General features: G+C 39.5%; 1 protein-coding gene across 2 annotated transcripts in view; it reads right to left on the bottom strand.

Moving 5' to 3' along the window:
- TARS3 (threonyl-tRNA synthetase 3) overlaps positions 1-24,624 on the bottom strand; it is a 72,124-nt gene that overhangs the window by 33,137 nt on the left and 14,363 nt on the right. For both annotated transcript variants that reach the window (XM_081831547.1, XM_081831546.1), the window contains exons 5-12: positions 24,222-24,343; positions 22,264-22,381; positions 18,291-18,355; positions 15,337-15,415; positions 14,567-14,713; positions 13,633-13,731; positions 6,820-6,986; positions 4,853-5,015 (exon numbers count right to left, since the gene is read on the bottom strand). In XM_081831547.1, the coding sequence (XP_081687673.1) occupies positions 4,853-5,015; positions 6,820-6,986; positions 13,633-13,731; positions 14,567-14,713; positions 15,337-15,415; positions 18,291-18,355; positions 22,264-22,381; positions 24,222-24,343 (960 nt within the window). The remainder of the gene's footprint in view (positions 1-4,852; positions 5,016-6,819; positions 6,987-13,632; positions 13,732-14,566; positions 14,714-15,336; positions 15,416-18,290; positions 18,356-22,263; positions 22,382-24,221; positions 24,344-24,624) is intronic.

Genomic DNA, 24,624 nt, shown 5'->3' with positions numbered 1-24,624 from the left:
GGGGGATGGGTTGGCCTGGTGATGGGTATTAAAGAGGGCACGTACTGAATGGAGCACTGGGTGTTATATGCAAACAATGAATCATGGAACACTACATCAAAAACTAGTGATGTAATATATGGTGATTAACATAAAAAAAAAAGTATGTTTTTACTACATAGTCGATGACACTGTTTTGGTTGTTCCTCCACTACTTACCCAAATATTCAGGGAATGCCCACCATATGCCAGGTGTGAGCAGGCTACCAGCAGCTCTCAGGTGTAGGGGGTGGACCAAGAAGCAGGCAAGGCTACCTCACCAGGAGCAGTGCTACACAATAGGGGGAAGCGCGGCTGTCCACAGGAAGTGTTAGCCAAGCTGCAGCCAGAGGGTAAGGAAGAGTTCTCCGTGGAAAGCTAGGGCACAGCTTTTAAAGCAGAGGAAATACTGAGAGTATGGACCCAGAGGACAGAGGAGCAGGCTAGGGCAGGGGAGCCACAGGAAGCTGCCATGGGGCCGAGCTGTGTATGACAGGGAAGAGGGCACAGAAGGGTGGCAGGTGATCAGGCTAGAGGCAGGCAGGGGACAGGGAAAAATGAAGGGTCTTCAAAGCTAGTATAATGTCTGTACTTTTTAGCCTGAGAGCAATGGGAAACCAATGAAGGGTTCTTCAGCGAGAGACTAACACAGTCCAATCTGTTCCCTTCAAGTACGGGAAATGGATTGGTAAGACTAGAAGGCAGGCCCATTGGGAAGCTGGTAGAGTCATTTAGGAGTGAGGTGATGGTGGTTTGAACCAGAAAGAAGTAGCTGGAATGCAAGGAATTTGTGCTGGATACTGGAAAGCCAGTAATGAACAAAATTATTCAGGAATGGATAATACATTTAGGAAGAGCTTTCAATAAGGCTTGTGATTTACTGGACACGAGCAGTGAAGAGTAACAGGCACCTGGACTCCTGGCCTGGACACTGGAGAGGATGTTGGTGCATCCCCTGAAAAAGTGAACAGGGAAGGCAGAGGCAGTGGTGTGGGAGGCAGAAACAGACAGGTCTACCAGGCCCTGTGAGGTTGAGATCTGGAGCTCAGGAAGGAGAGCTGAGATGCAGGTGAGACTGGCAGCTGAGCCTAGAACATAAGTGAGGTTCCCAGAGAGTGCAGCGAGATCAGAGCTAGGGGCTGTGAGGGCGGGGGAAAGGAGGGTGGGGGGAAAGGAGGGCACCTTTAAATGCAAACAGAACAGGGCTAACAAAACTAGAGCCCTTTAGGAAGGGGAGGGGGACAGGCAAGGATCTGCATTCTGTCACCATGGATCAGTTTGACTTTCTCAGAATTTTTATCTGTGGGATCATGCAGCACATGCTCTATTTTTGGCTGGCTTTTTTCACTCAGCATAATTATTTTGAGATAAACCCATGTTATATGTGTCCCAATAGACCATTCCTTCCTATTGTTGAACAGTTTTCCATTGAATGGATGTACCACAGTTACTTTTTACATCTATCTGTTATTGGGCTTTAGGGTTGTTTCTGTATTTTGGCTATTTCAAATAAAACTGCAATGAACGTTTGTGTTCAAGTCTTTGTATGGACATGTGCTTTCTTTTTCTCTTGGGGAAAAAAAAAGGAGTAAGATGACTGGGTCATATGGTAGGTGTGTGTTTAAGTTTTTAAGAAACTGCCCAAATGTTTTTGAAAGTGACCGTACCATTTTATATTCCCACGAATGGGCCTGTCATATGGTGGATTACACTGACAGATTTCTGACACTGAATCAGCCTCATATCCCTGAAGGCTAAACCTCAACTGCTAATGATGTGTAATTATTTTAATATATTGTTGAATTTTATTTGCTAATATTATGTTAAGGACTTTTGCATCTGTATCCATGTGGGATACTGGTCTGTAGTTCTGTCTGGTTTTAGTATCAGTTAATACTAGCTTCATAAAATGAACTAGGAAGTGTTCTCTTCTATTTCAGAACAGAGTGTATAGAATTGGTACTAATTCTTTAAATGTTCAATAGAATTCTTCAGTGAAAAAAATCTGAGCCTGGAGTTTTCTTTTCGGGGAGTTTTTAAATTACATATTCATTTCCTTAATAGTGATAGGGCTTTTCAAATGATCTATTTCCTATCAGGTGATTGTGGTAGTTTGTGCTTTTCAAGGGATTAGTACATTTCAACTAAGTTATCAAACTAATTCATGGACAGTTGTTCATTATATTCATTTTTTATGCTTCTGGTGATTTCAAGGTCTTTAGGGATATCCCCTATTGATTCCTGATACTGGTTAATTTGTGTCTTCCCAACTTTTTTCTTTGTTAGTCTTGAAGGAAGTTGCCAATTTCTTAATCTTTTCAAAGAACCAGTTTTTTGTCTCATTAATTTTTTCCATTATTTTTCTGTCTTCAATTTCATTGATTTCTGTTCTGGTCTTTACTGCTTCCTTCCTTGTTATTTTGGGTTTATTTTACCCTTCTTTTTTTCTAGGTCTTGAGGTGGGAGCCTAGATATTGATTTGAGACTTTTCTTCTTTTATAATATATGCATTTAGTGTTATCTGTTTACTTTTTAGCACTGCTTTTGCTGTGCCCCATACATTTTGATATATTTTTAACTTTGATATATTTTAACTGATTATTTTAACCATCTACATTTAACATATGTTAGGATTTCAGTTTGTCTTTTTTGTTGTTTTTATTGTTTCCTTCTTGTACTGTCATATTATTCATTTCTGTTTTCTTTTTCCTGCCTTCCCTTGGCTTAATTTAATATTTTTTAGAATTCCATTTTACCTATTTTTAAGCATATAGCTATGTATCTTTTTTTCAGTGGTTTCTCTAGGTATTGCATAACAGCCTACTGATGTCATCATTTTGCCAGTTCAAGTATAGAAACCTTACCTCCTTTACTCGATTTATAGTATAATTTTCTTACACATTTCCTCTTACATATGCTCAGAACCATATCAGACAGTGTTACAATTTTTGCTTCAACCATCAAGCATAATTCAGAAAACTTAAAAGGAAAAGGAAATTATGTTTCACTTTTACAATTTTTCCTTCTTCCTTCTTCATGTTCCAAGACTCTTTATCATTTCCTTTCTGTTTAGAGAACTTCCAATAGCCATTATTTTAAGGTAGCCTTAATGTCTTGATTTACCCTTCATCCCTGAAGAATATTTCTTCTGTATATAGAATTCTGAATTGACAGTTCTTTCAGCATTTGAAAAGTGTTGTTCACTTCATTCTGACATCCATGGTTTTTGATGAGAAATCTCTTGTGCAAACAAAACAAAACAAAACATCTTTTCTTAAAGATAATGTTGATTTCTTTCTCACTGCTTTCAAAAATTTTCTTTGTCATTAGTTTTCAGAAGTTTGGTTATGCTTTATCCTGGTGGGGATTTCTTTGGCCCTATCCTTTTTAGGGTTTTCTCAGCTTCTTGAATCTGTAGGCTTAGGTCTTTTGCCAAATTTGGCAAGTTTTCAGCCACATGTCTTTGAGTACTTTTCACCTCCACCCTTATTCCCTTCTTCCAGAACTCTGGTGACATAAATATTAGACATTCTGTTTTAGTCCCATCGGTCTCTGAAGTTGTGTTCATTATTCTTTCAGTCTCTTTTCTCTTTGTTGTTCAAACTGGGTCATTTCTATTGTTGCCTTGAAGTTCACTGATTCTTTTCTTTGCCCCCTCCATTCTACTCATGAATCCATCCACTATTTTATTTCAGTTGTTTTATTTTTCAGTTCTAAGATTTCCATTTGATTCTTCTTTATAACTTTTATTTCTTTAAAAAAAAAAAAACTTATTTGAGAGAGAGAAAGAGAGCAGGGGAAGGGGTAGAGGGAGGGAACCCTCAAGCAGGCTCCACACCCAGCATGTGAGGTGGAGGCTCGATCCCAGGATCCGGAGATCATGACCTGAGCCAGAACCAAGAGTTGGCCACTTAACAAACTGAGCCACCCAGGCACCCCTCTTTTATTTATTTCCTGAGATTTTCTATTTCTTTCTTGAGGCTATTTTTTCACTTGTTTTCAAGTGTATTTGTAATTGCTTGGTAAGACATTCTTATGATGGCTTCTTTAAAATCTTAGTCAGATAATGCAATATCCTTGTCATCTCCACATTAGTGTAGATTGTCCTTTTTCATTAAGTTGAGATTTTCCTAATTCTTGGCATGAATGACTTTTGATTTATAAAATTTAAAATTTGGGTAGTATAAGACCTTTAATTTTATTTAAACCTCTGTTTTAGCTGGCTCCCACAGACTCTGCTCCAACAGGGAGGGTGAAGTACTTCCTGGTTACTGCAAAGTAGGAATAGATGGTCTAGGTTTTCTACTGAGGACCCATGAAAGAAGTAGGAACCCCTCATTACTGATGGTGACAGTGGGATTTATGGCTCCCCACTAGGTTTCCTCTGATAACACGTTAAGAATGCATACTCTGCTGTTACTGGTTGAAGTGTTCTATGAGTGTCAATTAGGTCAAATCATTTGATGGCATACTATTTCATGGCAATTTTTATTTGAACTGACATGAAAACCTGAAAAAGTAAGCTCTCACTTCTAGGCAATATTGAAAAACAAACAAACAAAAACCAAAATTCTACCAAGTCCCTTAAAATATCCCACTTAATGTATTTAAGTTAATAAAACTGGAAGAAACTTGATAGAAAAAGATAATAAATTTCATGACAAGAAATTACTGATCTATTACCAAATTAGAGGATCAAAAATATTAGAGCTGAAGGAGACCTCAGAGATGAGAACAGACATCTTATTTTATAGCGACTCTGAAACTAAGAGATGTGTCCAAGGCAACACACTGAATTTATGTCAACCATGCTTCACCCTGTATTACTGTTTACCTGCTCTACTGTGCAGAAGATATGGGCATCATCCTGCTGGAAGCGCCTAACTCGAGTCAAACCACTTAAAGTTCCTGATAATTCATTCCTATGAAGAACTCCAAAATCAGCGAATCTGATAGGCATTTCCCTCCATGATCGTGGACGATGAGCAAACATTAGACTAGAAAAGATGCAACAACACACAGCTTTTACTTAGCACAGAAAAGATTAAGTAATTATCTAAATGTTAATAAGTTACAGCTAAAATTCCTCAAGGACACCTGGGTGGCTTAGTTGGTTAAGCATCCAACTCTTGATCTCAGCTCAGGTCGTGATCTCAGGGTCGTGAGACTGAGCCCCAACATCGGGGCTTAAGATTCTCTCTCCCTCTCCCTCTGCCCCTCCCTGTGCTCACTCTCCCTCAAAAAAAAAAAAAAAAACTTCTAGGAATTTTTGAACCTTGAATTTATATCACTGCAACACTCTGAGAAAGAACCCTGTCTGTTATCTCTTCCAGAAATTCTGTTCCTTATTCTTTTTCACCCAGTGAATTTCCACTTACTGTGTACAATTCATTTCAAAGGCTACTTCTTAAGTGAAGGCCTCCTGGACACTTCCCTAGATGGGGCTAGGCAGTCTCTCCTCAGGCTCTGAGATCACCTGGAAATGCCACTAACTTGACACTGAACTTACTTTTTCAAAACTGATTGTCTACATATCTGCTTCTGTCCCACTCTGCTCCCTAAGGAAATGGACGGTGTCTTAATCACCTCTGCATTCCTAGCACCAAGAGCCATAAGCGCTCAAGTTTTCCCTGTTGAATAAAAGACCGCTCTTCTGGGGGGGGGGGGAACCACTCCTGGCTCTCACCTTCTGTTTAAAAAGAAAGCAAACAGAATGTTTACACGCCAGTTTTCACAAAATTAAAGTATATATTTTTTTACATGCTGTCATCGTAAAGTTGAATTTCTTTTAGTCTTTAATGTAAAGGGCAAAAAGTTTTCTTCAGTTTGTTTTGAGGTTTTATAGTTACCTTCTAAGGCCAATTTACTTGAAACTATGTATGCTGATGATATAAAACCACAACACTTGGGAAATTTTTTGGTGGATACTCATGTCTGTTCACAACCTATTGTGAAATATGCTTGTCTTACAAGGTTGAATTTGCATACCAGCTTTATGATAATTACATTCTTTCAAAGAATCTAAGACAACACTGTAAGATGTAGCACTATATTATGTACCACTAGAAAGGAAATAACCATTAAGTTATGACATAATGCTAAGATGCCCCTGATAATATGATGCATTCTGATTTCAGGGATGTTGAAATGGGAGTGGGTGGGAAGTTATCTTAGAATCAATGAAATCCAGGGGCGCCCCTGGGTGGCTCAGTCGTTAAGCGTCTGCCTTCAGCTCAGGTCATGATCCCAGGGTCCTGGGATCGAGCCCCGCGTCGGGCTCCCTGCTCAGCGGGAAGCCTGCTTCTCCCTCTCCCAATCCCCCTGCTTGTGTTCCCTCTCTCGCTGTGCCTCTCTCTGTCAAATAAATAAAAATAAAATCTTTAAAAAAAAAAAAAATCAATGAAATCCAGTAACCCATTGATTATGACTTCACCGGTCTTGTTTTAATCAACCCAAACAGTATATAAGAACTAAATGTTCTGCAAATATGTGTATTTGAAGTGTATTACTATTACAAAAACAAATATAATAATTTATAAAATTGATATATAATTCTATCTCTAAGAGGCACAAAAACTAAATGGTTTCCAGTTAACATTCTACACCTGCCCAAGATCAAACATATCTTAAAATGTATTCTCCAGAATGAAATAATTTGGTAAAGATAACTGGTAGCCACCACTCCTCAGATTAAAGGAATCCCTTAACTCCAAAAAAGCAAACTAGTAATATTCAAAGCTGACTGTGATGAAGTGTGCTATGTGCTCTTATGCAAAGATCTGCTTCACTTTTAATACTCACCAGTGCCCTGGACAGTTCATGGGCTTAAGGGCGAACGTGTCCTTTTCAATATCAAAGGTAAACATGTTCTCACTATAATGCTGCCAGTGACCTGAGGTTTCCCAGAGTCTGCTGTTGTACATGTTGGGAGAGAGCACTTCTGTGAAGTTACGTCGGTGATATTCCTCCTTTAAGATAAACACATTTAATGTTAAAATGTGGCACAACAGATCACAATTCCATGCAAAGTAACACTAGTAGTGAATATTTCTTAATTTGGGATTACATCTCATATTAATTTGTGGTTAATGTGCCCTCAGTTTTAGGTGGGGTGTTCTGGATCATGAAAGAAAGATTAATGTACTCTCAGTCTCATTTTCACATTATCTTTATTTTATACTATATAATAGTATATAGTACATAATCTGTTAATTCTTTGAAAATTAGTAACTAAAATTATATGTATAACATATATCACATATAATATTATGTATATATAAACTTCCTGTAACTACAAATTCCAAAATCCTTTACATTCTAGATAAACAGCAGGTATTTTTCTATTACTTAAGAGGGAGAATCACTTTATAACTCAGTAAGCCTGAATGCTACATTGCATGCAAATTTAGTTTTGATCTATTTAGTTTTAAACAGAAATGAAGCTGAGAATTTTAATATATAACACATTAAGTGGCTGGTATCTATAAAGTCATAAGCTGGTTTCTCTTCCTCCCTACCTATCAACAGCTTCCCTAATTCAATCACTTGGGACTGGAAAACAGAGTCTTTCAACCAAAGTTCTTATTTTATTTAAACTTTTTTTCCTTCAAGATATCGATCAGATGATCTCTGTTGGTGGTTTCTTAGGTTTTTACCATTTGTTAATCATTTAAGGGGTATCTGGCACAGATCTAGACCAGCATATTTTAATGAAGTAAAAAAAATTTTCTTACAATTAAAAAAAAGTATAAAACATAAGGTTTTAAAATTATGAACAACACTCGTTTCATATCACTTAAAGGGATGCCATTGTTACTCTTCGGCAGAGCATGTTTTCAGTCCAGTTGTGGATAGCTGGGTCTCGGCCATTCAGTAAGCTGCTTTACCTATCCCTCATTTTTACTAAATTAGAAAGTTTTAACAAAATTATAGATCATTACAAATGGCAGTAATTATTCTGCGGCTATGTCAGATGCCTCTATATATTCAGATTAAACAAGGACCTAGAAATTGAAGAATTTTTTGTTTCCTTGTTTGTTTTGACTGAGACTATTTTAAAGCTTGGCTCAGGAGATAATAATAATGGACTTTTAATCCACTCTGGATAATATTGCTAATCATGTTAGTATTTCATGTATTTGGGAATGATTTTAAAGTATGCTCTATGATGGGAAATGTTATTATGTTTATAGCTTACTTTGTGCAGTTTTGCTACTATAAATAAAGTTTCTGTGGACATTCCAATACAAGTCTCTGTATGGGCATGTTTTTATTTTTCTTGGGTAAAAAACTAGGAGTGGAACTGTGTAAGAAACTGCCCAAACTGTTTTACAAAGTAGCAGTACCATTTTGCATTCCCACCAATGGGAGTTGGAATTTTCACATTCTTGCCAGTCTCTGGTATTTTCAGGTTTGTTGTTGTTGTTGTTGTTGTTTTGCCATTGGGTGGGGGGATATTCTAGTGGACATGTAGCTTACTGCAGCCTTAATTTTCGTATCTTTCTTTTTTTTGAGAGAGAGAGAGAGCAAGCATCAGTGGGGGTAGAGAGAGGGAGAATCTTAGGCAGGCTCCACACCCAGTGCAGAGCCCAATACAGGGCTCGATCTCACAATCCTGAGACCATGACCTGAGCCAAAATCAAGAACTGGATGCTTAGCTGACTGAGCCACCCAGGTGCCTCTAATTTTCATTTCTTTGATGACTAATGATGTTGGGTACCTTTTTTTTTTTTTTTAAAGATTTTATCTATTTATCTGAGAGAGAGAGAGAGCATGCACTCACATGAGCAGGGGGAGGGAGGGAGGGAGAAGCAGACTCCCCGCTGAGCAGGGAGCCCGACAAGGGGCTTGATCCCAGGACCCCAGGATCATGACCTGAGCCAAAGGCAGAGGCCCAACCAACTGAGCCACCAAGGCGTGTTGAGCACCTTTGTCTGTGTTTCTCCACCATTTCCACTCAAAAAATTAGATGTCTAGGGACAAACCTGATGAAAGATGTGCAAGACCTCTAAAATAGAAGTTACAAAATACTGCCGAGGGAAAAGAAAGAACTAAATGAACCGACAAAATTTCCATGTTCATAGATTAGGAAACTCAATGTGGTTAAGGTGTCAATTATCTGCAAATTAATCTATAGAATGAATGCAATTCCAATCAAAATCCCAGCAGTTATTTTTTAGGAAATGAAAAGCATGATATAAAATTTATATGTAAGTACAAAGAATCTAGAATAGCCAAAATAGTCCTGAATAAGAATAAAATTTTAAAACTTAATTAAACTACTGATATTAAGACAATACATAGTTACAGTAAGTTACAGTAATCAAAGCAGTGTGGTGTTAATGCGAGGACAGACAACAAAGGGACCAAAAGAACAGAATAAATATCCAGAAATATATAATGGTTTAGGACAAAGATTCTACTGCAGTAATAAATGGTACTGAAGCTACTGGATAACCCTGTGGATAAAAATCAACCTTGACCCCTCTCTTCCACAAAACCTAAAAATGAATTCAAGATAGATCACAGCATTGAGTCTAAAAACAAATACAATCAAGCTTCTAGAATAGGACAAAGAAGAATATTTTCATGACTCTGAAATAGGCAAAGATTTCCTAAAGAGGGCATGAAAAGCCCTAACCAGAAAAGAAAAAAATAATAAACCAGACTTTGTTAAACATGAGAACTACTGGTTAAAAGGTATCATTAAGAAAGTGAATCAATAAGCTGCAGCTTGAAAAAATGCACTCACAATATACACATTTAGCAAATGACTCACATGAGAACAAAGAAAGAGCCCCTAAAAATCAATCATAAAAAGACAACTCAGTTTTTTAAAATGGGAAAAATACTTAAACGGAACTTCACAAAAGAGGATATCCAAATGAACAACAAACATATGGAAAGGTTGTCACATCATTGTTCATCAGGGAAATGCAGAATAATACCATGGTACCTGCCCGAATGGCAAACTGATAATACCAAGTGTTGAAGAGGATGCAGAGTAACTGGAATGTTCATACATTTCTGGAAGGAACATTATATGCATCAACCACATAAAACTATTCAGTATTTTCTTAAGTTAGTCATTACCACCCTATGACCTAGCAATTCCACTCCTGGGTATATGCCCAAGAGAAGCGAGTACTTTGCCCACCAAAAGACATGTACAAAAATGTTTGTAACAGCTGCATGTATAATAGCTCCAAAGTGGAAACAACATCAATGTAAATGTACACCTACAGGAGAACAAATAAATACCCTGTTCTACAGTCACAAAATGAAATACCTCAAACAATAGAAAAAAAATTATACATAAAATGTGGATGAGTCTCAGACATTAAGTTGAACAAAAGAAGCCAGAAACACAATAGCTAATACTGTATGAGTCCATTTACATGAAGTTTAAGACTAGGCACAATTGATCTATGGTTAATAGAAATCAGCAAGATCATCTCAGGTGAGCAAAGGGGAGGCAGGTATTGACTGGGAAGATACAAGAGGATCTTATGAAAGGATGGAACTGTCCTAGGGATGCCTGGGTGGCTCAGTCAGTTAAGCATCCAACTCTTGATTTTGGCTCAGGTCATGATCGCAGGGTTGTGGGATCGAGCCCCGTGTTGGGCTCCACACTCAGCAGGGAGCCTGCTTGTCCCTCTCCCTGTTCCTCCCTCTGCTCTCTCTCAAATAAGTAAATAAATAAAATCTTTTTTTTTTTTAAAGATTTTATTTATTTATTTGAGAGAGAGAGAATGAGAGAGAGCACATGAGAGGGGGGAGGGTCAGAGGGAGAAGCAGACTCCCTGTCGAGCAGGGAGCCCGATACGGGACTCGATCCAGGGACTCCAGGATCATGACCTGAGCCGAAGGCAGTCGCGTAACCAACTGAGCCACCCAGGCGCCCAATAAAATCTTTTAAAAAAGGATGGAACTGCTCTATGTCTTGATTTGGGTGGTGGTTGTACACATGTACACACGTGTGGAAATTTCTTGAGCTGTAAGCTTCAGATTTATGCATTTTAACAAACGTAACTTAAACTTCAATCAGCAACTCTGGCATTGGCCTCCATCTGAATGCAGTCATATAAGGAACTCAATGTAAGAACCACCTTGATAAGCCTAATGCATAGACCATTAGAGATAATAATCCAAAAAATGGCCATTTTAAGTTAACTAAGCTTCGGGACACTCTGTTATGCTGCAATAGACAACCAGAACAGAATTTGCACTGGATGTGGGTGCTGCTTTGGGGCCAGGTGGTGGGCGGGAGCTAGAAGGCTAGAGACTGTCTGCGAGGACTTGGAAGGACAGTGAGAAAAATATATTGGAGGATGAAGAAAAGGGGACTCTTGTTATGTGGTGCCAGAACACTGGTAACACTATCACCTGAGGTGATGAAAAACAGAGAGGGTACTCAAAGAATTCATGGACCGTAGCTAGGGATGTGTCTAGGCAGAAAGAAGAAAGGGACAACTGCCTTCTTATGGCTGCCTATGACAAAATACAAAAGAGATATAAACTAAACTGGGTACTATTAAGTTTTTGAGAGGAAATATCAAAATGCCAGGACCTGCTGGTTTCATAAATAAAACTATTGCATCCTTAGACTCACAAGGTAAGAATGACTTCAGCACAAAGAAAAAACACAGGTTACCACCCACAAAGCATGGCCTAGGGTAAAGCTCTTGAGGGTATGGCCGTATACCACTTGGGAAGACCTCAGAATGATCTACGCAAGTAGCTGGTAGGGCTTCTGAGAGTCTTAAGACTGTGCTTGGTAGACTCTCTCAGCTAAACATTGGTAGACGTGCTTGGTAGACGCTTAACTGACTGAGCCACCCAGGTGTCCCTCAGCTCAATCTTTAACTGGATTGAGCAATTAGTCTTCAGTCTTGGCAGGGGGTAAATGCTCTAGTGGGAGATGACGTTATCTACAGCCTCTGAAGTTCTTTTTATATACAATATTCAGATATAAGAAAAAATTACTAAATATGGGAAAAGGCAAGACCATATAACAGAAAATCAAGAGAAAAAACAGGTAAAGTCCCTGAATGGTTTTTTTTTTGTTTTGTTTGCATGGAAAGGCCAATTTCTTCAGACAGAGGTATCTGGGAGTTCAAAGTCTTCTGCCTCATCTGTGTCTGCCAAAAATTCTTGTCCAAAACTCAGGAACCCACTCTTTCCCACAGGTGCCCTTACCTTAGCATAAGAGACCACTGGGGTTGTGAATTTAAATGCCTTTATAATTGTGCAGCCCGTACGAATCAGGCCATATAAATCAGGCCTAATCATCAGCCATGTGGGTCTTGCATCTATAAAGATAAGAGATTCCTTTCAGGCCACCATAGAGCCTTTCTATTTATTCTCCAAAACCCGACCTCCAACCTCAAGAGTTCAAGGCGCCAGGGGCTGTGTTGATTTTCCAGCATAGCCCATCCAAAACAGCAGCGTCATGGTCATCACCACCTGCTGAAGTCTCAGATAATCTTCAGTGATTCTTCAAGGCCCTCTGGCCTACCATGGCTTCACACTGGCCGATCCCTACCAGAAAATAGGTAGCCCAGGTGGTAGATTCCACAGAGCTTAGCCGCCAGGGACACAGCACAAGAGAAGGAAGGGAAATGAGACTGGTGAGGCGGCCAGAGAAAAACCAGCTCACGCCATTAACCTTTTCTCAGGAAGTTACTGAAGAAAGTGCTTCCCCAGATGAGATGGATAAGGAAGAGGAAGATATGGTATCAGGAAAGAGGAGAATCAACATAGCAGAGACATGAGGGGAGTAGCTAGAATGATGAATAAAACAGGTCCTAACACATCAGTTAGCAAGAATCCTTGTAGCAACTTAATTCTAGAACAGGAGGACCACATTTTTTAAATTACTGAGACATTACCTGAATCATCAGAATACACTGTAAGGAGTTTTGCAGTTTTGAGGAAAAACTTGAGGATGAATAAGTGATAAGAATTAAATAAGTCAGTGATATAAAACTGAGTGTATGAAAATTTTAGGTAATTATTAATTAAAGGAAGACAAAAAACACACAAAAAAAGGAAACGTAATCCTAATAGTCTACATGGATCATCTTTGGACAGTATCTATAGTTCAAATGATGTAAAATAAAGAATTTCTAATCTATAAACTTTATTACAAGAAGGTATTTCACACAATTGTCTTTACCTTTTGCTCTGGATGGAGCTGCCAAGTCACTTGGGAGTCAACGGAGGGGGACCATGGACCACATTTTGAGAAACAACACTTCATCATTTAGCATTGTGTACCAGATAGGGTACTTCCTCCTTTCTTCTCCTTCACAGAGAGTTCCACACTTAATCTAATGCTTATCTCTGTACTGTTCATGCTCTAGAAATGTATATGGACAATAGGTGCACTTACTGAAATCCCAAGAATGCATTTTATTTAGGGAATATAGGATTTATCTCAATTTTTTCTGAGGTGCAACCCAGTATTTCTCTTTTAGGTTCAAAATTCTTATTAATATTACTAAACTAAAGTTAATGAAAACACTTGGCGTTTTCATTCAATTTTATTATGAGAGAAAATAGTAAAATGTAAAATGGGGCTGAATAAGAAAAACATTTTAAAAGTTAACTTACTCGTATGAAATCCATAAGTGTATTATAAATGAAGGCTCCTCTGGGAAGAAAAAAGCAGCTTCCAGGACTCAGATCATGGAAAAAGAACAGTTCTTGTTCCTAGATTAAAACAATAGGTGCATCTCAAATCTCACTGCCATAGATCAATATTTACTGTATGCATGTGATATGCTAGGAATGACTCAGTTACAATTTCCATCTTCTAATAACTGACTTCCCAAAGCCCTTCAATACTTACCTCTAACTATATGTACTAGCACATGTAAAATTACAATCCATTTTTATGGTTAGTTAGCTTTTCATTCACCTTTTATTTACTGCTGACTTCTGACTTGGCACCTGGGAGTGTGTATCTCATGGGGAGAGAACAGAAGATCACAAAGATCAGAAAAGCTCACGGTGGGAGGTGGGCTCTAACTGGTGGTGATCATCATCATGGCTGTCACTACTGAACACCTGCCCCATGCTGCCACCAAGATCCAGCATCTGTCCTCGTATCAGCCCTGCAAAGGCTACCGAGTAAGAGACCAGCACATGGAGTCCCATAAGCGAATACCTGGCCCACCACATAACACAGTTCGTAAGTGGCCAGATGGGAGACTGAAACCCAAATCTGCTTGCTCTCAAATCTCATTCTTTCTTTCTGCTCTGTTTCCCAAATACAAAGTATGTTATTAAGTACATACAATTTTTTAAAACATTATTTTTATATCATGGTAAGAATGAGAGAATGGTGTGATTTCTAAATTTAATAAAAGACACGGGAAGGGAAGAGGTGAGAGGACATTTGGGGGATTAGCATACAAGAACGCAACAGCAAACTCTGAGTGCCAGCAAAACAGAAGACCGGACAAGTGCAGAAGAAATACCAAACAATTTGATCAGAGGCCAAAGAACGTCCCCATCCTGCTGGGGATTAGGATGCACAGCGTACCTTTCCAATCTTCCTGTGATCTCGGTTCTTGGCTTCCTCTTGGAACTTTTCCCAGGTCTTCATCATCTTGTTATCAGGGAAGGATATCCCATAGACCCTCTGCAGTGTTTCCATTTCGGGATTGCCCTCCCAATATGTTGAGGAATTCTAAGCACCAGACAAGATTTGGGTCAACACACCAAACATCTGGTGATCAATAAAACTGCTCTTAAATATGTGCACAATTTTCCGCTACATCATCAACATAGCTTTACTTAAAGATGACTTTCTGTAGCACTGGAAAGACTTTGAAATTGATTCTAATTAAACCTGCCCAGCCAGAATTCATCAGAAAACGATGTAGTCTGCTGTGGATTGTGGGAAAGGAAAGTGAGGAAGGGGAAGGCAGCAGGGCCAAGAGTAACTGCACCACCGACGGGAGGAGCAGCAGAGGAAGCAGGATCGGGGACGTGAAGATCCCAGTCAAGTGTTCTTGTTCACATTAGGGTGATTCGAGAAAACCATGATACGCAGAACAACATGTTAACATAGCATATGAGAAAGAAAGGCACTGTCACATGTATAGTGAGTTTAGATAATAAACAAAACTACATGTAAGGTCCTAATTATCAAAAAATCTAAAAAATTATAGTATTTTTAGAAGTTTTTGTAAAAATCAAATAATGAAGTATTTTACAATACCGTGATATTCAGATTATAAAAGATGTGATTGAAATTCCTCATTATCTGGGTCATCTTAAGTTTGCTGTATTAAAAAAAAAAATCCTTACCTTGAAAATTTTTATGGTTTTAATTTTTCCAGTGTGTCTTACATGGGGGCCTTTGCAAAGGTCAATTAGCGGACCACACCTATAATGAAATATTTCAGACATGTCCAGATATAGTTATAGCTTTTTGGACCATTCGTTACAAACCATGTTTTCATATGTTTTAAGTGAAGGATCTCACTTATTTGTACATCTTAGGTCAACTTTTGATTTGGGGATAATTTAAAAAAATTTAAATTAATTTTTAATTTAGGATGAAGAGGCAATCTATCTAGCCTTAGATCCCAGTCTTCCCTCCTTTGCTCAAATTCAAAAGTTACAGAATCTTCTGAAAGTAACTGTACATAAAGACATCACTTTTCACTGTCATATCCCAAGGCTCTTAAAAACCTTCTACTTTCATAAAATCAAAAAGCCATTCCCCTGCTCTACACTAACTTTCAAAACCAAAATTACCTCCAATTTATACAAAATGCACTAATTTCATACCTTACTTTAAAAATAAACTTCACCAAACCCACAGAATGTACCCCAACAAGAGTGAACCATAATGCAAACTCTGGACTCTATGTGACTATGATGTGTCAGTGTAGATCCATCAATTGTTACTAATGCGCCAGTCTACGGGGGATGTTGATAGTGGGGGAGGCTGTGCATGTGTGGGGCAGGGGGTACGGAAGAAATCATTGTACCTTCTCAATTTTGCTGTGGACCTAAACCTGCTCTAAAAAATCAGGTCTGGAGGCGCCTGGGTGGCTCAGTCGGTTAAGCGTCTGCCTTCAAGCAGGTCATGATCTCATGGTCCTAGGATCGAGCCCCACATCGTGTGCTGGGCATGGAACCTACTTAAGATTCTCTCTCTCCCTCTGTCCCCTCCCCACTGTCTGCATATGCTCTCTCTCTCTCTCTAAAAAAAACAAAACAAACAAAAAAAACCATGATACTATCACTGGGGATTCACTTGCACCTCTAACAAACATGGACCCCCAAACCTTAATAAGCACAGACTTTTTTTCAAGTACAGAAACATTTAGGGGCGCCTGGGTGGCTCAGTTGGTTAAGCGACTGCCTTCGGCTCAGGTCATGATCCTGGAGTCCCTAGATCGAGTCCCGCATCGGGCTCCCTGCTCGGCAAGGAGCCTGCTTCTGCCTCTGACCCTCCCCCCTCTCATGTGCTCTCTCTCTCTCTCATTCTCTCTGTCTCAAATAAATAAATAAAATCTTTAAAAAAAAAAAGAAACATTTAAAAACTTAAAATACTAATGACACTGGTTGGAGGGAAGGTCCTTAACATCAACTAATTTAAGGAAAATTTAGTAAAGAAAGTAAGTTTCCTTAACTATTCCAACCAATTTTAAATATTTTTGAAGTTCACTAGTTAAAAAGTTAAAAATTACAATGAATACATAAAGGGACTGGTTTATTCACCAAAGTGAAATAAGCTTTAAAGATGAAAATATCAGGGCGCCTGGGTGGCTCAGTCATTAAGCGTCTGCCTTTGGCTCAGGTCATGATCCCAGGGTTCTGGGATTGAGCCCCGCATCGGGCTCCCTGCTCTGCCGGAAGCCTGATTCTCCCTCTCCCACTCCCCCTGCTTGTGTTCCCTCTCTCGCTGTGTCTCTCTCTGTCAAATAAATAAATAAAATCTTAAAAAAAAAAAGATGAAAATATCATTTCTTCAAATGACCAGGCTTTATTGTTCTCTGTCCAAGATGGAAGCGGTAAATCAACGCTCAGAGGAGTGGAAGGAATGCCTAATTAGCACAAAAGACTTCAATACTCTGATCTTTGAACCCTATAGAACGAAAAGCAATTCATTTTCCAAAAATTAAACTGACAGAATAAGAAGCATCAGTGTTGACCTGTGTCTTCCTCTGTCAAATAAATAAATAAAATCTTAAGAAAAAAAAAATAACCACAAAGGCTCAAGTATTAGAAGCCAGAATTTTAAAACAGCATATCTTTTTTATTTATTCATGTATTTTTAAGCTTTAAAATGCATATACTAACAATTATTTGAATTACAGGTAATGAATAATAAAATCTTATCTGGTCATTGGAGAATGGCAAAAATAAGGTAAGCACAGTATCTACCCCGCTTCAATGTCAAAGGGCAACGAGTTCATATTGTAATGTAAGACATAACCTGTGCATAGCTTTGCTTAGAGGGGAGATGACTTTACTTACAGCACCATTAAACCCCAGAACCATAAGTACTTGACTGTGGAAAGTAAATGCCCTTGTGGAGAGTATTTGCAATTTCAAATACACAGACAGCAGATCTTCTAAGATGGGACCATGAAGGTCACAGACGCAGCCAGAACACACAGACATGAGGAACAGCAATTACCCGTCAGGCAGCTTAAAAGATGCACGAAAAAAAAGGGGCTCAAATGTTAAAGGAACAGAACTAAGTCATGGTGGTACTGACTTCACTTGCCTCTTCCTACCATTCGATTTGCCTTTGGTTCCCCAAGGTTGTCTTTCATTGTGTTTCATGATGAATATCTGGCTAATGCATGAAAGTTAATGCTCCTGGACTCCAGGAAATGGGGAGTATAGTAAGAGGCAGAAAATCACTGTAGGAGGCAGATGACATATAGCAACTCCCGCTGCTACATCAATAAGAACGTGGGAGGACAGAATAAAATTCTCTTCCCTAACAGCCCCCACTAAAACGTAAGGCACTGGGCAAACAGTCTCACCCACACGGGGAAAGATGCTGTCACAGCTAATGTCTGGAAAACAAAAATTCGGGTTTTAGCACCAGCCTGACAAATACAAATGAAGAGGAGAGTAAGTTCCCTTTGCTGATAACATTTCAGAGTCCCAAACTAAAGTAGTATATCAACTACGCAAATTTATAAATACACCACCCACCCAAAGACCAACTGCTTCTACTTCTAACACTTTCAAGTTTACCACAGAGCAGGCCTTAAAATTTACACACACGTTACCTGTAAACTGTCGTAGTTGGAGTGTTAATTTTCTCATTCAGGATGCGGCATTTAAATTTATTGTACTACAAAGAAAAATATATTTACATATTATTACATAAAGTGTTAAATGGGGGAAAAAAAACTTTTACTTTTTTCAACAAACACTGAATGGGTGTCTCATATGTTCTAGGTACTGAGACCCGGGGAATACCCGAGCTCACAGCGTAGAGCTGTAGTGTCTAAACCAGGAACCACGAGCCCGAGTGGCTACTGAGCACTTGCAATGGAACCAGTCTGAAATGAGATGAGCTTAAGTGCAAAACACACGGGATTTCAGAGACATACTGTGAAAGACAGATGTAAAATAGCTCATTAATTATTTTTATGTTGGTTACATGTTGAAGTGATATTTTTGATATAATGTCATAAAAATTCATTCCCCCATTCTTTTACTTTTAAAATGTGGCTACCAGAAAATTTAAGAATACATATGGGGCTCAGATTCGTGGATCACATTATATTTTTATTTTTTTAAAAATTTTTATTTAAATTCAATTAGCCAACATACAGTTAAGTACATCATTATCACATTATATTTTTATTGAACAGCACTGTTCTAGAAGACTACGATTTTTTTCATCTCATTTTCAGAATGTATTTCTTTTAAGTTTTTATTTAAATTCCAGTTAGTTAACATACAGTGTAATATTAGTTTCAGGTGTACAATATAGTGATTCAACACTTCCTTACATCACCTGGTGCTCATCACCTATTTCATCCATCCCCCCACCCACCTCCCCTCTGGTAACCCTCAGTTTGTTCTCTATAGTTAAGAGTCTGTTTCTTGGCTTGCCTCTCTCTCTCTCTTTTATTTTCTCTTTGCTCATTTGTTTTGTTTCTTAAATTTCACATATGAGTGAAATCATGTATTTGTCTTTCTCTTATTTTGTTTAGCATTATACTCTTTAGCTCAATCCATGTCTTGGTAGGAAACATTTCATTCTTTTTATGGCTGAATATACTCCATTGTAGATTATACCACATCTTCTTTATCCATTCATCAGTTGATGGATACTTCGGTTGTTTCCATACTTTGGCTAGTGTAGATAATGCTGCTACAAACACTGGGGTGTAAGTATGTCTTTGAATTAGTATTTTTGTGGTCTTTGGGTAAATCCCTAGTGGTGTGATTACTGGATCATAGGGTAGTCTATTTCTAACTTTTTGAGGCACCTCCATACTGTTCTCCAGAGTGGCTGCACCAGTTTCCATTCCCACCAATAGTGCAAAAGGGTTCCCCTTTCTCCACATCCTTGCCAACACCTGTTATTTCTTGTGTTGTTGATTTTAGCCATTCTGACAGGTGTGAGGTGATATATCATTGCAGTTTTGATTTGTATTTCCCTGGTGATGAGTGATGACGCGCATCTTTTCATGTGTCTGTTGGCCATCTGAATGTATTCTTTGGAAAAATGTCTATCCATGTCTTCTGCCTGTTTTTTAATTGGATTACTCTTTTTGGGGCGTGTTGTTTGATAAGTTCTTTTTATATTTTGGATACTAACCTTTTATCAGATATGTTATTTGCAAATCTCTTCTCCCACTCAGTAGGTTGCCTTTTATTTTGTTGATTATTTCCATTGCTGTGCAGAAGCTTTTTATTTTGATGTAGTCCCAATAGTTTATTTTTGCTTTTATATCCCTTGCCTCAGGAGACATAGCTAGTAAGAAGCTGCCACAGCCTCTGTCAAAGAGGATATTGCCTGTGCTCTCCAGGATTTTTATGGTTTCAGGTCTCACATTTAGGTCTGAAGATTCCACTTTTAACTATTTCATTTATTTCATTAACATGAAATAAAATTCTGAGGACATAGCTGCATTGTTAATTTGCATAAAACAAAAACAAAGTTTATAGTAAATGATCCTATCGTTACATTAAAAACTCAGCAGACACTTTTCTTTTCTGCTTTCATCACTACTGCCTTGGTGCCCCGTACTTTTTATTAAATAACTATTTAAAGAGGATAGTTGTTGAGAGAAAAAAATAGATTTGTATGATTTAACTGTTTCATACTTATATGTTCAAATCAAATCATTTTTCTTCACAGAGATTTCATTAAGTTTAGGTCTTAAGAGTGGCTGCAAAAAGGCAACCCACAGAATAGAAGAAAATAATTGCAAATCACTTATCTGATACAGGATTAATATCCAGAATATATAAAGAACTCTTATAATTCAACAACAAAAAACAAACAACCCAATTACAAAATGGGTAAAGGACTGGAATAGACATTTCTCCAAATAAGACATACAACTGGCCAATAAGTCCATGAAAGTATGCTTAACATCACTCGTCATTAGGGAAATGCAAGTCAAAAGCACAATGAGATACCACCTCACACACATTAGGATGGCTACTATCAACAAAACAGAAAACTGCAAGTGTTGGCGAGGATGGGGAGAAACTGGAACCCTCGTGCACCACTGGTGGGAATGTAAAATGGTGCGGCTGCGTGACGAACAGTCTGGCAGTTGACAAAACAGAGAATTTCCATATGATCCAACAGCTTCTGGGTATACACCCCAAGGAATTGAAAGCAGGGACTAGAACAGATATTTGTACAGCTATGTTCACAGCGACACTTTTCACAAGAGTCAAAAGGTGGAAACAACCCAAGTGTCCACCAGTAGATGAATGAATAAGCAAAATGTGGTCTATACATACAACGGAATATTATTCAGCCTTAAAAAGGAAGGAAATTCTGACGTATGCTACAACATGGACAAACCTTGGGAACATTATGCTAGTGAAATAAGGAGGTCACAAAAGGACAAATATTGTATGATTCCACTTATATCGTTCTTAGAGCAGTCAAATTCGTAGAGGCAGAAAAAGGGCAAGTGGGAACGGGGAGTTAGTGTTTACTAGGTTGGGGTTCCAGGTGGGGAAGAGGAAAAAGCTCTGGAGATGGATGGTGGTGATGGTTGCACAATATGAATGTACCAAATGCCACAGAACTGTATACTTAAAAATGGTTAATAAATTTTTCTATTTTGTGTATTTTACCACACACACACACACACACACACACGAGTACCTACAACTTTACCAAGCCCAAACCTATTTTTTAATTCAAGCCCACAAAATTAACAATATTCTGTGTTCAAATTACGTGCTTTCTTTGATATGATTTAAAAAATAAAATCAGGGGGCGCCTGGGTGGTTCAGTCTCTTAAGCATCCAACTCTTGATTTCAGCTCCAGTCATGATCTTAGGGTCATGAGATCGAGCCCTGAGTCAGGCTCCACACTGGGCTGGATGTGGAATCTCCTTAAGATTCTCCCTCTCGGGGCGCCTGGGTGGCTCAGTCGTTAAGCGTCTGCCTTCGGCTCAGGTCATGATCCCGGGGTCCTGGGATCGAGCCCCGCGTCGGGCTCCCTGCTTGGCGGGAAGCCTGCTTCTCCCTCTCCCACTCCCCCTGCTTGTGTTCCTGCTCTCACTCTCTCTATCTCTGTCAAATAAATAAATAAAATCTTAAAAAAAAAAAAAAAAAAGAAAGATTCTCCCTCTCTGCCTCTGCCCCTCCCCTCCCCCATGCCCCACCCCTGCTCACACACTAAATAAAAGTTAAATTAAGAATATGTTTACATACATTGGTCAAAACAATATAAAGAGAAAGCAAAGTATTATTGAATTTAGTAGTCAAAATATTAACAATACTCAAAATTAATCAGATTTATAAACACACACATGAAAATTATCACCTGGTCCTTCACCTACGTATAACTGCATTAAAATTTTCAGGACATAGTAGGGACATATCACATTGGGTGACTAGTGACAACCTCACAGTAGGCTGCCAAACTGACTGGAACAATGTGGCAAGCAACACTCAATTATTTGTTTAAAAAAGAAAAAGCTATGTCAATGAATCATTTTTAATATTCCTGGCAAAAGGTTTTCTTATTCTAAAGAGTTTCCTGAAATTACCTTAAACATTTCGAGGAGTACTTCCTTGCTGACTTCCAGTCTTTCGAAAGGTTGCTTTTCTTTTATGATAGTCTTACAGATGTTCTCCAGGGCTGACAGTTCTGTGCTGGACACTGCTCTAAAAAGAAGAGCAAGTGAGAGTCAACTCAGATTTCTCAGCCTTCCTGACCTTTCTGTGGACCCTTGCCACTGACATTGAGGAATTTCGTGTTTTATTGTACCAGGACTTCAGAAAGTCATATATCCACATGCAAGGCAGATAATCTCATTTCTCAAAGAAGAATCCTGAGGCCCCAACAGAGGAAATGATTTGCCTGCAGTTCTTCTCTGCAATGAGATGTGTAATTTGAAAAGCCCTGTTAGAATCTTCCCCGGTCAGACTAAGCTCCTTTGAGACCTGTTCTTCATGCAGTCGACCTTATACTTCACGCATCTGCATTTTTGTTCAAAAGAGATGTGGTAAGTGCTCACAAATCCCCGCCCTCGGTGACTGTGGAATTGGGTTGGGAGAAAGATCTGTGGGTGTGAACTGCAGCATCCAGTCTGGTACTCACAGGGAATGGACCTCCGGGAGCCATCGGCTGACCTCTTTCAGCTGCTCTCTGGTTTACCCTCACTCCCCTCCACCCACGCTGGCTTCCTTGCCTTTCCTCAAACAACCCAGGCACAGGCCCACACCAGGGAGGTCCCAGAGGCCTAGAATGTTCTACCCCCAAAGGTCCATAAATACACCCACCCACACACACAACAGCCTCAGCACTTACTCCCTTCCTCCATTCTGGTCCCTGCTTCAGCATCACTTTACCCTTTCCTGACCACCTGTCATCGCACACACCTCCCCACACCTAGTTTCTTTTCCTCCATACCACTCATCACCACCTGATAGGTGGCTGTTCGTTTGTTTATTGTCTAAGCTAACCAGACTGTTAGCTCCACGGGAACAGACTAATCTGTTCACTGCTGAATCACCAGCACCAAGCACAGAGCACAGTCAAAAAATCTTGTTGAATGAATCTTGGGGTGGTGAGAACAGGAGATGAAGCTGGACAAGGCTGTACACAGGAGCTATAGAGTACTGGGTGCTCAGTTAGGGAGATCATTTGAGCAGTGCGGTGGTGACAGGTAGGGACAAAATGTACCAAAGTCATCCGGCAAGAGATGTTATGGGTCTAATTCAGGCAGAAGTACAGAGGAAGAAGGGAGGATGGGAGAACTATTTAGGAGATAGGACTGGAAGAACTGCATTGAGGGAGGGACAGGAATTAGAAGGACCCTCAGGTTTCAGCTTTGGCGGCTAGTCCTTAAGAGCTATGGGGAATACAGGTGGCGGGCTGGGGCTGGGCCTGTTGCCAATGATTTCAAGCACAGACCTACAGAATGTGAGGCCTCTGTGCCCTACTCTGCATGGTACTTATCTGTATGAGATGTCTGGCCAAGGTGGATAGCACCCTTCATTATCATGGAGCAGAACTGAACCAGCCACTCTCTGGGGATTAAGTTTGAGATTCTGTTCTTAATTTAGTACTAGGCTCTAGCAGGTCTCATGTGAGATAAATAGTATTATCATTTCCTTCTGGGGACAAGAAAGAAAGTTCGAGAAGGGGCGCTTGGGTGGCTCAGTTGGTTAAGCGACTACCTTCAGCTCAGGTCATGATCCTGGAGTCCCGGGATCGAGTCCCATATCGGGCTCCTTGCTCAGCAGGGGGTCTGCTTCTCCCTCTGACCCTCCCCCCTCTCATGTGCTCTCTCTCTCTCATTCTCTCTCAAATAAATAAATAAAACCTTTAAAAAAAAAAAAAGAAAGTTCGAGAAGTTCCTCTGGAATCTAAACCCATAAAAGAATAATTTTCAAACACAGCCAATCTATGCTCAAGTCACAGAACATATACACATTCACTGAATTAATACGTAACCATTATAAACGCATGCCTTCAGAAGTGACTGTGCAGCAGCATTACCTGTCTCCAATGAACGTGTCATAATAAAATCCGTTTTCAATGGGTGGACCATAGCACAGGTGGCCTCCGTAGTAAAGCTCCATGGCCTCCCCAAGGATGTGAGCACTGGAATGCCAGTACACCTGTGTGGAACACAGAGGCCAGTGGCCATCGAAATTACGGCATGGGAAACTGTTAGTCCAATCACACAAGGAAGCGAGTGGGTCACCTTTAAGGGGACAAACGCCAAGACACAGAGCAACATCAATTTGAAAAGAAACGCTTATGGGGCGCCTGGGTGGCTCAGATGGTTAAGCGTCTGCCTTCTGCTCAGGTCATGGTCCCAGGGTCCTGGGATCGAGCCCCGCATCGGGCTCCCTGCTCAGCGGGGAGCCTGCTTCTCCCTCTGCCTCTCTCTCTCTCT

Source organism: Leptonychotes weddellii, chromosome 9 (genome assembly GCF_054177405.1).
Source record: "Leptonychotes weddellii isolate Sample4059 chromosome 9, ASM5417740v2, whole genome shotgun sequence".
Lineage (NCBI taxonomy): Eukaryota > Metazoa > Chordata > Mammalia > Carnivora > Phocidae > Leptonychotes > Leptonychotes weddellii.
This window is presented reverse-complemented; position numbering and strand designations above follow the sequence as displayed.